At 42.5% G+C, this 15,370-nt stretch overlaps 1 protein-coding gene across 1 annotated transcript in view; it reads left to right on the top strand.

Annotated features, from left to right (window-relative positions):
• The window catches only part of LOC126454888 (transcription factor collier), a 628,901-nt gene that overhangs the window by 149,770 nt on the left and 463,761 nt on the right, over nucleotides 1-15,370 (top strand). The window contains exon 4 of the mRNA XM_050091135.1: nucleotides 5,496-5,551. Within this exon, the coding sequence (XP_049947092.1) occupies nucleotides 5,496-5,551 (56 nt within the window). The remainder of the gene's footprint in view (nucleotides 1-5,495; nucleotides 5,552-15,370) is intronic.

Here is a 15,370-nt window from a genome sequence, read left to right as displayed (position 1 = left end):
AAAGTGCTCTCGTCACCAGGTGGCAGGCGTAAGAGATGCTCAAGATGCAGATGACGGATTTACACTCCTCTAGTCAAATTGTAAAAGGAATTACAACTACTTAACGTTACTCGGTTTTACGCGACTACTGAACAGAGATGAAACAGGTGAACCAATTAATTTTGCAATTTATAAGCAGTTTCTACGTCTATTTAATTATAGGGTACACGAATGCTGTTATTAAGAGGAAAAAAATTTACAATTCAGATGCTATGCAAATTTTTCGTTCTTGAAGCTCGGCCAGTTTCCCCAGAAGGTCGGAAGCGGCGAATTTTAAGTGGCGACGTCGGCGGCCAGCGCCGACGCCCACGGGCACGCCACCTGCTGCTCCGCTGCAGCCGGCAGAGTTCTTTTGTCTTAACTGGCCCGTCGCACCCCAGTAGAGTTTAAGATGCAAGGCGGAAGGGATGCGAGAGAACCTCATCTACTAATTATGCGTGTACGCGAGCTCTTCCCGTTCATCTGTCTCATCCTGGTGTATTTCAGAGATGGTAACGTGCGAAATAAAGAACTGACCTTTCACAGGCTATTCTCGACTGGACGTATTCACCTGGCATGAAGCCGAGAGATTTTCTGTAAAAAAAAAAAAAAAAAAAAAAAAAAAGAGAGAGAGAGAGAGAGAGAGAGAGAGAGAGAATAGCTTGGCTTGTTTAACGAACAGAAAAGGTGTCAACTATTTTGATAAGCAGTAGTGATGTACCACCGTCTATCTAAGATGTTTCTCCTTTGCTTTATTTTTTTGTTCAAAGGAGAGCGCGAAGTTAGTGATTATTAGCACGTCTCTCCAAAGCTTTGGTGCTACAGTATATGCATCTTTGTGTAAAACGGAAGAAGAATAAATGTTAATTTTTTTAACCACTTAAGTTAGTTAATGGCCAGGAGATAACTGTGTGTTTCTCGTGCGCTGCTGTTTATTCAGTACATCCGGTCCCCCCGCAGACGTTTGCCTTTATTTCTTTGACGACGTCTTTTCGATGAAAAGTTTTTGCTTGTTTCTTGAAAATGTGGACTGCTCTTGCATTCCATCAGTAAGTGGATCGCACTTCTGTACGTCTATATAACCGATCTCCAGATTACATCTGTTTCTGCTTCGCTAAACCATCTTTCCTTATTTTTCTTATCCAAGTAGTAAATAAACAAAAGATTTATTTCTTTTTTTGCGAGTGTTAATGAAATGCAGCTCCCCTAACGAGTATCATGTCAGATTGTCCTAGATGGACTGTGCTGTACTGGTGTTTGCATTCACTGTTGTCTATCCAGTTACGCATGAATTGGGATTTCCTTGTGTGCTTCATTGTTCCCTATTGCACGCCCAGTTTACTTTTTTTTCTAACATAGGTTATTGAAAGTATTTGTATGGAGTGTAGCCATGTATGGAAGTGAAACATGGATGATAACCAGTTTCGACAAGAAGAGAATAGAAGCTTTCGAAATGTGGTGCTACAGAAGAATGCTGAAGATAAGGTGGGTAGATCACGTAACTAATGAGGAGGTATTGAATAGGATTGGGGAGAAGAGAAGTTTGTGGCACAACTTGACTAGAAGAAGGGATCGGTTGGTAGGAAATGTTTTGAGGCATCAAGGGATCACAAATTTAGCATTGGACGGCAGCGTGGAGGGTAAAAATCGTAGAGGGAGACCAAGAGATCAATACTCTAAGCAGATTCAGAAGGATGTAGGTCACAGTAGGTACTGGGAGATGAAGAAGCTTGCACAGGATAGAGTAGCATGGAGAGCTGCATCAAACCAGTATCAGGAATGAAGACCACAACAACAACAACAGGTCATTTTATGAACGTCATTATTTTTGTGGCCGTAAAAGTTTGGACCTGGATGAAGTCGTCTGGTTTTGCCATAGAGCATATATATATTTATGGAGTGATCGTAGACTACCGCTCATGTTCTCAACATGAAACCGGGCTAGTCACGAGATTTTCGGAAGACGTCGCCTATATGTATTTTAGGGTAATACCGAAACTTGAATGTTTTACATGTTCACCTTGCTTTATATGCGTTTCAACACTAGTAACAGCTATGGATATAAAGAGAAGTATGTGAAAGAGGGACCACAACGTTTCATAGGTATGTACAACAAATGTGTAATTGTAACTGTTATATTATATGAGGCACTTTACATGTTCGAAAAACATCAAAATATGGTATTATAAAGTCGTGTACTGTAGAGTTAATTTCTGACTTTTAACCATGTGCTTGATAAATTTGCAAGTATGTTTGAGTGAACTGCCAGTCATCATATAGATGTTCGTGCTATGTTCATATGCAAATGAAATTTATATGTGCCGGTCTGAATAATTTCTTGTAATTTACGCAGGTTCTCAAACCACAGCGTGTATCTAAGTATTTCTGCATGAGACAAGTTCCTACGTTATGTGACTTCTGTATTCTAATTTCCCGAAAGATTAACAAAGCCGGCCTTTGTAGCCGAGCGGTTCTAGGCGCTACAGTCTGGAACCGCGCGACCGCTACGGTCGCAGGTTCGAATCCTGCCTCGGGCATGGATGTGTGTGATGTCCTTAGTTTAGTTAGGTTTAAGTAGTTCTAAGTTCTAGGGGACTGATGACCTCAGCTGTTAAGTCCCATAGTGCTCAGAGCCATTTGAACCATTTGATTAACAAAGAGTCAAAAATTGAAAATAATAAGAGAAAAATTGGTAGTGTGATTAGCATATTTACTGTAGCAATTTCATAGTTCCAAATGCATTGTTATTCTTTTTTTTTTTTTTTTGTGGCATTTTGGAGCACTGTACGGTCTCATTGTAACGTAATTCGTTGAAGCAGATTCGACAATAAGAATAAGTGAACAGAAAACGAAGAAAAATATTGTTGGACGTCACATCTTCCAGTACCCGAGAAAAGCGTAAATAAAGTGGAATCTGAGCTATGACACTCTGGCAAAAAAGCAAAGTATTTTTGCTGCTAGCATCTTTAAACTAACTTCAGTTCCAGGTACGCTATCAAATTGTTAAGACATCTATGAGACACGTATACAACGTTTCGCGGTACTTCTGAAGGTGATCCATTTGTACCACCGAAGTGATAACACTCAAAATACGCTAAGCGCTATACAGGCTAAAATGCGCCGTCCAAAAATCACGTGACTTGAACTGAAGGAGATGTTTTGGACAGAATTCTCGTTCTGTGCATCCGAAGGCTCACTCCATTGACATTTGTACTCTATGGGTTTCGCACTCCGCAAACTCTACTCAATCTCCACTATGGGATTAAGCCATAAATGTCTGCGTAGCTTTCGGCGCTGCACCCCGCAGCAGGCGCCTCAGCCCACACGCACGCTCCCTCGGCACGCGCCACGAGGCGGCGGCGGCGCAAATACCGTCTTGCTTGGCCGGCGCCGATGCCAGAGGCGGCGGGGAGCGCATTGTGACGTCAAATGTCACCGCCGCCGCCCCTCACGGATTAAAACAAGTTCGTTCTGGGGAGCCGCCGGGCCCCGGGATTTCGCTGTCGCCCGTCCTCCTCCAAACCACACACTGACTGCTGGCATAATGCGGTGTCTGTTCGGGATAACCACTTACACGGTGAGACGCGCTGTACCGCAGTAGCCACTCGGCTCTAGCTGTTGACTACTGATAGCGACCCAACAAGTGCTGGTCAGCGAGATTCTTTTGCGCTCAGATCTATTCTTGCACCCAATATCCGAAAAATACGTGATCTACATCAAGAATATCGACTGTTCTAGGCCAAAGGAAAATGTCTGTTTTTATACTCAGTTATACCCAAAATTCTAAGAAAATTACACAGAGAAAAATAACATGACAGTATTTTTTTTTAATCAAAACACGCCCGTACCTTTTTAGAGACGATTTACTAAAGAATACGAAAGGAAAGATAATCGGCCAACTGCGTAGGATGATTATTTCCAAAGAATAGACAACAATAGGGTTGCTGGTATGCGTAGGTCTTGGTGAATATGATTTACGTCCTCGAAACAGACTGGAATGACAGACTGCTTACAAAGAACGAAGAGGCAGTACCGCTTATTATGTCCTCGGAGATCATCGTTCACAAGCTTTTATTCTGACAATGATAAAACAATGAAACCAATATTACGAATTGAAAAATAATTTGCTGTCCTTACAACGGGAAAGCCGAGACGCTTGACGTGTACTCGTTTTTACACGGTTGCATCTTTGAGCTTAAAAAGGGGAAATCATTACTCACTCTTAATGACTCTCCTGGTTTTCCTATGACTGCAGTAGTCTGCAAGCAAAATGTGTATGTACACCTCATTACAAGAAAGCGAATTTGTATATTTGAACAAGGAGTCACCACAGACGGTGAGACTACTATGACAATTTTTTTGAAGTTAAATAGCGGTAATACTTTCGTTCAAGGCTGACCTACAAACACAGAATTACTAAAATTAACTATCTCACGTAACGTAATAACTGCTATTTGATGCAAATATTAATTTATACAGGTTTAAGTTAGAAACGCCATTAGTCTCAAAATAAATATTGTGGGAATATCTGTAACGGATATAGGAGCGATGTGCATATTGCATCTGCTTAAAAAAATGTCGTGCGATAGAAATTGTAATGATCCTGGAAATATAGACTCGAAAGTCACGCAGTATAAATTGCAGTGGTCCATACTGCCTTACGTCTGACGTTGAAATCTTCCCACAAAAGAACTGGGAGTGGGTGCTCACATAAGGGACGTTAAAAAAGTGTCCCTCCGAATGCGTGCCGTCGAGAACCGGTGTGCCAATCAGGCAAAATCGCCGCGAGCACTGAGGCAATCGTTCCATCGACGCACCGGCTTGGGGGTACCCGTTTCTTAGAACATCGTGTCCTGCTGCGAGAAGAATTTGGTAACTGCCTGCTGCACATCCGCCGTCCGACAGGAATCGTCGGTCTTTTTTAAGGGACCGAAGGCGTGATAATTGCATGGGAAGAGGTCAGGATTATAGGGCGGGTGTTCGGATGTCTCCCACTTCAGAGGGCATAACTCCAAGGCCGACTGGCATCTTGTGTCGAATCGCGACCAGCACAGAACATGGTACACCATTCCACAACGGTTGTTTTCGACATACATGCTGCCCATACACATCCTTCGTGCTTCGATGGATGTCTATCTGTGTTTGAAGAAAAGAATAACAGCACGTTGGTCCTGTATGGGTGCATTTCGTAATAACTTCGCGATAGCTTGCGTTTCTACATTTACCGCACGCACGTCGGATAGACACGGGTGCCATACTAATCCCTTGCCTGCACGTCGGTACTTATATACCCGCCCTACGTTGCATGTACACTGCAGCAACGCCCTCAAAGAGAAACATTTTTATCACCCTAGACACTTACAGGAAGTTATGGGAAACGTAGGGCGATGATGCGGAAAGAACGAGCCCTGAAGCTTTTTTCTTGATGACGTGTGAAGCGGCGACCCGACTGTGACAGCTTTGCTTGTGTGTTGCAGGCGTGCGGCAGGAGCAGGACATCTACGTGCGGCTCATCGACTCCGTGACCAAACAGGTAGGTCGCTGCTCGCTGCTAACGACACCCTATCTCTGCTTGCCGAGGTTCAGCACACAACCCTTCCTCTTCCAGCATCTCTGTAAGCGCAACATACAAGTGTACGGCATGTTTCAAAAAGATGTACCCGATTCCTAGACTCTCTATCTCCCACATAAATGAAGATAGAAATGTCGAGTGAATTTTAACTTAGGCATCGAAACCAAAAGTTTATCTAGGCGCCAGTTGCAAAGTGTCGGTTCATTTGGTCGCCTTTGGGAGTCACCCTGACGCAGCTAGCTCTTTCGCTCGTTCATTACCCAATGAGCGTCGAGTTGAGAAGGCGACATTACAGCAACAAAAGGAGTTTTGAAGTGCGATTTTCGTTGAGAGTTTGAAGGATCGGCCGTAAGGGTTGTTTGGGTCCTGTGCTGTGCCATTGGCCTCCAATGTAGCCTGATCTCACGGTACGTGACTTTATACTGAGACCTTGTAAAAGTCTCCATATGTGCGTCTCCCCTTCAGGCGCCTCTGGTTGAACTGCAACCCGGTATAACAACAGCGCTGCAGTCAATTCAGTAACTCCAGACATGCTCCCTGAATTATGGCACCAGTTTGACTTTCGTTTGAATGTTTGCTGTGTGTCCGTTCGAGGTCACATTAAACATTTGTGAAACGTAAGTGAAAACTTTGATACTAAACACAATTGTACAGTGTACCCCTAGGATGCATGTGCATGCACATAAAAAGATATACCTTTGAAAAATCGGACGATTATTTTGTATAAGTAAAAATCTACCCCAATTTTCTGTCTTCATTAATTTAGAAGGATGAATTTTTTTGAAACATTTTATTTATTGTGAGAGTGAGATATTTTCACATTTTCCGTATATTTTGACTGTAATCGTGAGGGCGATACAGATGTGATCCGTGAAATGTAATATGGCATACATATGTGTGACATGCGCTGTTGCCTGGAGGTTCTATCTCCCACTTCTTCCAAAACACTTCCATGGAGTTCATGCATGTTTGCTAATGCCACCCATTAGGTCATCTTGTCATTACGTATCCAGAAAGTTTCTCGTTTCTTTTACTGATAATCATCGATCTTTCGACTGGTTTGATGCCGTCCTGCACTTGTCCTGTGGCGATCTCTTGGTCTTTAAAATCATATTACACAACTATGTCCACAGACGCAGTCGTCCTTGCCCCCCTGCTATTTGCCCTCTCCGTTACCTGCTTCCACATTAACTTCGTTAATCAAAGGTGCCCACCAGCTTACCTCTTCTTCTCGAAACAGTATTCAGTAGACTTGTTTCCTATATCATGTTTTCTAATATTCCTGCGTCTAATAGTATACTTGCCCATTTAGATTTTAAAATCCTTGAGAAACACTACATCTGAAATCTTTCTAGATTTCTTTTTCCTTTTTAAAAAAAATGATTATCGGCTTTTAAACCCAGTGTCTGCGGACCTCATTTTTAATTACCTTAAGAAAGAATTCACCAGTGGAAACAGCAGTTTTCTTTTTCATAAAATCTCTCACGGTACGTAAATTCTTCATTTAAGAGACACATCGTGTACAATTGGAAAAAAAAACTGAGAAGTGCGTCCTTATTGTTATCACTAACCAATAAAAACTGGGGCCAAATAACTTTTCTTTGTCTTTACATTTACTGTTCGTCAGGCAAATGAGAACATCAAGCTTTAAAGGCCAAATGATGTCATCTACAAACAACAATATCCAGCCCTATATAACGTGCCAAACGGGTCTCCATATTTTTTTCGTTAAAATGGTTGGAAGCATACAGTGTGCACTACAGAAACGTTTTCGTGACCTGATGTCAGATTCAGTCGAAGAATGTCTCGTTTTCGTCAAGGAAGTGGCTAAAGAGATAAGAACTGAAGGGGCCGGTTACAGTGCCAGCACTTAAAGTATTCCACAAGGCTTCGGGAGAAAAGGATCTCAAGCCGCCGACCAGCCTACTAGATTGAAGTTATCTGTAGCTTCTTTTAACTCAGCAAGGAATTCTCGGAAATGGTTATTTTAGAACACCACAGTCGATTTCCTGCCCGATTCTTGTTCAAACGAGCTAGTGCTCTGTCTCTAATGACGCCATTGTCAGCTAGGCTTTAAACCCTTATCTTTCTTCCTGGCGCCCATTCGCATGGTACAAAGTTTTCTGCGGACCAGGGTCCGGCCAGTGAGGTGGAAACAGATGGAAGCTTACAGTTGATCATTAATCGATTACAAGTCGCAGTATAGCATCTCATAGGCTAAGAGCACCAGTGTCGTCGCAGTTACGAACATACTCTATTCTGGCATCAAGTTAGTTTCAGTTTCCATTTAAACAACAACAAAAAGATACAGAGAATAATACCTCCTCAGTACTAGAAATATCTAACCCGTATATAGATTGCAACGAAATGAGAGCTGTCAACACCACCAGATTTCCCGCAACATCGACATCACCCAAACGCCCAAAGACTTTCCATTACTTGTTTCCAGACAGCACACAAATATCCGGTTCAAACAGCGAACTTCTCGCTAATGTTATTTATAGTGAGAACATAGACTTCGATTATTCTTGCCCTGGATTAAGCTATTACGATTTCCTAAGCCGGCCTTTGTGACCGAGCGGATCTAGGCGCTTCTGTCCGGAACCGCGCTGCTGCTACGGTCGCAGATTCGAATCCTGCGTCGAGCATGGATGTGTGTGATGTCCTTAGGTTAGTTAGGTTTAAGTAGTTATAAATCTAGGGGACTAATAACCTCAGATGTTAAGTCCCATAGTACTCAGAGACATTTGAACCATTTTTTGATTTCCTCAGTCCATATGTACTCTTCAGAACAATATGTTGTTTCCTAACACTCCTTCCCTTTCGTTGCAACCTTGTTCAGAACAATACAAATACAACAGCTCACTGCAGGAGTATTCCGTTGTCATTAACATTACACAACTACAAACGCAACACACCAAACACAGAACTGAGACACGTACGGCTGCTCTTGCCCAGAAATTTTTTGGCGTGATAACAGTGAAGTGTGAGGACTCCTTACTGTCAGCAAAATTGTTCATTCGATCAGGGGCGCTCCCTTCATTGTTAATGTTATCACGTTGCTTTCCTGTTTGTAATAAAGACTAATTTCTTCTGTTCTTTTTCATTCTTCTTCTGGTTTTTCGTCATTTTCTGATATTGATTCACTTTTCATAATAAGCTTCGTATCATAATGTTGACAATCATTTCTGCGGATACATGTTTCTCTTGAAACGACAGTTAGTTCGAGATGTATAGGCGCAAGGGAAAAGGAACTCTGTGTGTGTGTGTGTGTGTGTGTGTGTGTGTGTGTGGTTTTGGGTGTGTGTGTGTGTGAGACCTCAACGTTAAAAGTAGTATACATTTCTCTTTTTTTTTTCAATTAATAAATGGAAACCGTTCCAGTAAATATGAGTAAAGATAACTGTACTGTTGTATTGAGTCAGTTTATTGATTGGAGGTCGTCGGACTCAGTTTTTCAGTAAAGTTAGGAGGTGTTGTTTACTGATAGTTCAAAACTGCTTGCCGTAGAAGGACACAAATCCGACCTTTCCGTGTTCAGTATTGCAGTATTGTTAAAAACTGAGCCGCCGGGGCAAACCACATCAGTTGTCTCACAGCCCCAGTCTCCGAGCAGGTCAGTTCCGAGGTTCAGTGGCCAACGCGCTCGTCTCAATTTTCGCTGACCGTTTCGGGTTTTTTGTGGTGGAAAAGTCTGAAACGGAGTGCACTCATCCTCTTGAGGACAAAGGAGAAGCTACTTGATGAAGTAATCGGCAGAACTGACTCGCAATCTGCCGAAGCGGAATCGTACAGAAATGACTGCACTAGGCTTTATTTTGTCTATCAATACACCTGTCTCACTTTCCAGCCTGGGCTCTTAGGAATAATTATTATAGAATTATGAATGACAGAGGTTTCAACTGTTCATTTTGCCTGAAGTTTCTGTCTCGAATTTCGGCGTGAGGTGGCCAGTCTGACGATATTACAAAATAACAGAGTAATAATAAATTCGTTATCAATCAAAATAATATGAGCCAATTAGCCGTTCAGGGTACGTATATCACTGTGTTTGTTTGACTTTTGTAGTAAACAGATCTGTGTGAGAATCTCCGCCACTTTAATTTTTTACATGTCCTCTTGCGAGTTCTGCGTAGCACTATGACGGGCGTTGCGCGAGGTCACGCCCAGGAAGCGAGAGCTCGCTGTTCACTAATGTAGGCCGTCTCACGGTCGGTGGTAACCGCAAACGTTGCACGACTCGTTTGCCAAACAGCGGCTCTCGGGTACGCTCTCATTCTAGGCAATGTGCACGATGAATCATTTGGCAGCAGATACGTCCGCGGGTTGAAAATTTTATAAAATTTCAGTTGGCGGCATATCGCGGTCGGAAACATTACAACTAAGGCAAAAATTCAACGGGCCGTGCGCTACAGCAGCCTCTTGCTGCGGTCGATAATTAATAATTTGTGAGGTGTGAAAACGCGGCGCTATATTTAACCGTGGCCACACAGGATGTTATATTTACAGCGATCTGCTGCGAAAGGTGGCAGAGCGCTCACCGTGAGAGAATCAAACGCGGAGCCAATGAATACTTGAGCAGCGGACGCGCCGCGCGCCCTGCCTCTCCCCCCCCCCCCCCCCCCCCCCGCACCTTCCCTCTTCCATCGTCCTCACCCACCCTCCTTCTCCTACGCAACCCGTCCTCCACCCGTTTTTCGGCGTTTTAATGATTGAGCCAGCGGTACGTCTTGATGGGCTGCTCCAGTGTTGGTGCTGCGACGAATCCACGCCATGCAGCGTCTCCGTCTGAGGCCGGCTGGCCGACCTAGTCACTGTCCGACATAGGAAATTTCCACTCACATAGAAGAACAGTATTTTATCTTAGGAGAGAACATATTGTGACAGGTACTCAATCGTTGTTGATAACAGACGTCTGCAGTGTCTCATTTTTTTGATCAAATGTTTGAGCGGAACGAAAACAAGACTCCCTAGGAATTACACAATGGATTTTTGTACTAATTTTAATAGCCAAATGAAGAGTAAGAAATGGACAGATGGGTTATCAAACTGACCAGCATGAGGTCTAGTTCTGCTAAGGAAGATTTAATCATATGAAAGTAATGAGGAAACTTAAGAAAAACTTCATTAGAGATTTGAGGAAAATTTGAAATATTTTCCGAAAGTTGCTTTCTCTTTATTTCTGTACTCTTAATAATAATAGAATATTTTCAATAAGGCAGTAATAGCTATAGTCCAATAAAGCTGATTTTACATAAAATCGTATTCACGAATATTCTATTCAAGGAGTAGAGTAACCAAACCCAAAGTGAAAGACTTGTTTGAACTGCATGACTGAAATTTATATCAAACGGGGAACTACTCTTTTTTTGTCCAGCTGAGAAAACGTAAAGGCAATAATGTAAAAGAACGCGTTTATAAATACACTGTAGGAAGCTACTAATCGCCTTGCGGTTCAGTCTTCCGATCTTAAAGTCCATCAAAAAGATGTAGCTTAATTTCTTTCATGACCTAAGACTGTCTATGTGTAATTTAAGGTATAATACGAATAAGTTGTAGCAACTGCACCTCGATACATTACCAGTTAATATACTTCCGCGTTAAACTGACCACAAGATACGCGATATTTCACCAACATTAAATAACATGCGACTTTGGGATTGAAAAGAAAAATAAACGTCGTATCAGAATATCCTGAAATTCTAGGCGATATCAGTTTTACGAAATTTTTTCGTGGCTTTCCAGGACTTTAACGGAACTTTTTGTTGGAATAGTTTGGGTATATGACATCTGTCATAAGTGGCTTTTGAAAAGAGGTAAATTCACCACTTGTTGCTAAGTGTAATGTCGACATTCGTACCATCTCACAGTTGTCTTATAATGTCATATAACTGGACTTTCTTTTGAAAGGTTCGTTACGGAAGCTTCAGAAACAACTTCGATTGAAACTGTTCTTAGTAAAGAAGCAGACGAAACGTACACCGATATTAATCTCGCATTCAGTCATAAGTATTCTGATGTTTTAAGAAACAGTCAGCTTAGTGACTGTCATTCAACACTTTGATTTATTTCCTATTTAAATGATACGCACTGAATGCAGGTAGAGATATGAAAACTCATAAAACCTTGATCACACTCTTGGCATGTGTGTAAAAATTACTCATTTGTTACTCTTTTGTGTAGTGGTCTTGGGACTACCTTCTTAAGGCCCGTCTTCCTTACCTTGCCTACAACCCCTGAGAATTCGTTACCGCCTACGGGAGTGCCTAGAACTCTTTGTCGTCCGCAAACAAGCTGCTGTTGCAAAGGAAACTCATTGTATCGATTTATCTCTGGGACAGAAGCCGGTTGATAGTGTGTCCGCAGCAGTTTTTAGATTAATGTCTCCCTAAAATTTATCTGTGAAGAAAATCTGGTTTCTTAAAACGGAGGTATTTCGCTCTGTTTGCAGATACGTTTCATTTCGAAGTCAGCACAGATCTACACGGAAAAAAAAATGGAAATTTGTGGTAAGGACTATGGGACCGAACTCCAGAGGTCATCGGTCCCTATCTAAATGGAAATGTTTTCCCTTCTACGCCAGTACTGATACATTCATTTGCGTAGTGTGCATTTTGTGTCTCAAATGCAATTGCGTTAACTTATATGACTGTGGAGGATATATGTAAAATAGAATTTTGTAGACCTATTATTATTATTATTATTATTTGTGTCAAAGAGATAAGAAAGAGATGGTAGTGATGCAAGGAGGAAGTATGTTATGGAGCCCGACATGGTCATGTGTTTTCCGGCGTGTGATTTTCGAAGATGTGTACACCACGCAACTTATTCCTCGAAGACTGGAAATGTTGGGCTTGGTCGTAAAAGTAGAGGTACATCAAATGTCAACCTCGCCAGACAAGGAATGTTACGTGCTAATAAATACGAACAAGGTCTTAAGTGATGAGAAAGACACACCGTGTTTAATAGGCTTGTTAGGAAACGGCCGGCCGCGGTGGTCTCGCGGTTCTAGGCGCTCTGTCCGGAACCGCGCGACTGCTACGGTCGCAGGTTCGAATCCTGCTTCGGGCATGGGTGTGTGTGATGTCCTTAGGTTAGTTATGTTTAAGTAGTTCTAAGTTCTAGGGGACTGATGACCACAGCTTTTAAGTCCCATAGAGCTCAGAGCCATTTGAACCATTTGTTAGGAAACGGCTCCGAAACGAAGAAAACTTATGCCAGATTCAAGAGAAGTCAAAACCTAACTGACAAACAAACGCTGAAGGAAGCGGAAATGAGCGTAAGAAGGGCAACGAAAGAAGAGTTCATTGAATTTGATTATAAAATTTTGTCAGTCGATCTGAGTGAAAACCCTAAGAGGTTTTGGTCATATGTAAAATCAGTAAGCGGTTCGGAATCATCTGTTCATTCACTCAGAGACCATAGTGGAATAGAAAAGTAACTACAGTCGCTTTTAGTGGAAAGACGCCAGGGCCAGATTATTTAAGCGCCTCTCTCTATATAAGAACCTGGTGAATCATCACTTTTGCGTAAATGGCGGGGACATTATTTGAACTGTCAGACAAGATGAGGTTGTGTCGTTAAAGAGCCCTAAATTAGGAACAAATAGCCAAATGTAGAATTAGGTAGAATGCAAACCTCGGTCAAGATAGAATGTACCAAAGTGTGCAGTTGGTTTTAAGTTGTGAAAATTCAAACTAGTTCTGTGAAAGACTGTATAAATAAAATTCAGACAACGCCCACATGGCTTAAACTAAAACTGTAAGTAGCAGAACTGAACTTGCATTAATGCTGAGCACAAAATGAATTAGTCATAACCAGCACATATAATATTTGTAAATTACCAACAGGGCTCAAACCAAATAAATAGGAACTAGGCAATCCACTCCGAATAACTGTGGCGAGAACAATTTTAGCAATGTAAGTTAGTCAAGGTGGAACCGGTAAATTGTTTAAATGAAATCAGGTTTAAACTCAAACCTAAAACAATATAACACACATAGTTTAAAGAACCCTGTGGCAGAGTAGATAGCTCTGAATAACTTTCTATACAGTCTACACTCTAAGAAGTTCTCCAAATAAGTCCAACAAGCGCTGATCATTATGACACACTAATCGCACATTGCCCATGAACTCTGCAGACATAAATAGCAGACAAAGATCCAAGGGCGTCTTCCACCAAATCCAAACGACATGCTTCTCGGGCATGTAAGTCGGTAGAGTAAAGAATCACACATTTGCTAATAGTCTTATACAATTTAGGCAAATACTCGTAGCATTCACGTGTCACATGAGTGACAGCTCGTTTCCTTGGATGGCCATCCTGCAGTTCCCGGTTGTAAACGATGGAGAGCGCGCGTGGCCCCCGGAGGGACGCGGCTGCGTAGCTGCAAACTGACTGTAGTTCATATCGAAGCACCGCACGGGTCAGTTAGAGAAACGAAAACGAAAAAACGGAATTTAAAGAACTGAAGGATCATTTTCCCTTCCGAAATTCTGTTGACACGAGTAACAAAAAGAAGAAAATGTAATCTGTGTCAGTTCCGTTAAGAACCAAGTTGTGTGTCAGATTTATATTATCCAAATTGACCAACACTATCCCGCAACCCGGATTAACATCCCGCAACTGCAAAACTGTCATTAAAGTAAAATTTGTGCTATGTGAGTACCCTTTGCACTCTGCGTGTCTTTCAGTTAACACCTTAAAGACGCAAAACTGCGCAATTTTTAGGGTGAGCTTTCTCTCTACTTATAGCCAACAAGCGTTGTGTTTCACCAACAGTTATTGAATGAATACAATAATCAAGACAGAATAGAATGAAACAGAGCAAAGAAGACATGAAACATCTTGGACTTTGCTGCGCAACAAGCACCGTGTGAAAGTGGTGCTAGGAGTCGCTACGAGAGACGCCAGAGGTGAGCCGCCGCCTCCCCCCCCCCCCCCCCCCCTCACCCCTCCCCACGGTAAGCGGCGCGTGGTTTCCGCTGTGAGGCGCTTGCAGCGTTCCCTAGCAAATTAGATTCGCAGCTTTAAACGCGTTAAGCCGCGAGGCCGCAACCCGCGCCGCGGCTGGCGAAAATTCGGCACCACCCCACGTGTTTTCCCGGATTCAAGCGTGTGGACCGTTTCCGACTCACAGGTTTCCTCGTGCTAGGAAAAAAAGGTTCTGGGATAGTACAATAAGGGTCTGCGAATGTAACTGAGCACTTGAGACTGTTTGTTGATATGAAATTGAGATTTTACTTCGCAGCTGGATCTGCTTAATCGTACTCACTGATCCTAAAAAGACCGTACGTCTCTCAAACATGTGCAACAAAATAGAGGTTGTTTCAAAAAGATTCATGCGATTTTGCGAGACTATATCTTCCACATGAATGAAGCTAGAAACTTGGGATACATTTTACCTTACAGTACGGATCTGAAAGTTTAGCTCGGCAGCAGTTGTAAATTTCCGGTAGAAGTCTTCCTGGTGCAACTCACTTGTTCACTGAAATCACCTAGCCATTTATGTTGCTGATTTGGTTTTTCCCACAATTGCGAAAACGTACTGAAAATTTCATTTTCCAACAAGCCGAAGCGTCATCGCACTGGTACACGCTTGTATGAGCGTTTCTTAAAAGCAAGCTGCCTACACGGCGGACTGGCGCACTGACTTCACTCTGTGCCGTCGGCCTCCAAGGACGCTTCATCTCATGGTATGTGACTTTTTTATATAGGGTTTTGTGAAAGATTCCATTTGAGTGTCTCCAGCAACTTCATGTCGGCTGCGACAGAGCATA

The sequence above is a fragment of the Schistocerca serialis genome, chromosome 1 (assembly GCF_023864345.2).
Source record: "Schistocerca serialis cubense isolate TAMUIC-IGC-003099 chromosome 1, iqSchSeri2.2, whole genome shotgun sequence".
NCBI classification, from domain to species: Eukaryota; Metazoa; Arthropoda; class Insecta; order Orthoptera; family Acrididae; genus Schistocerca; species Schistocerca serialis.
The sequence above is the reverse complement of the archived record's forward strand: the minus strand, read 5'-3'. Positions and strand labels throughout refer to the sequence as shown.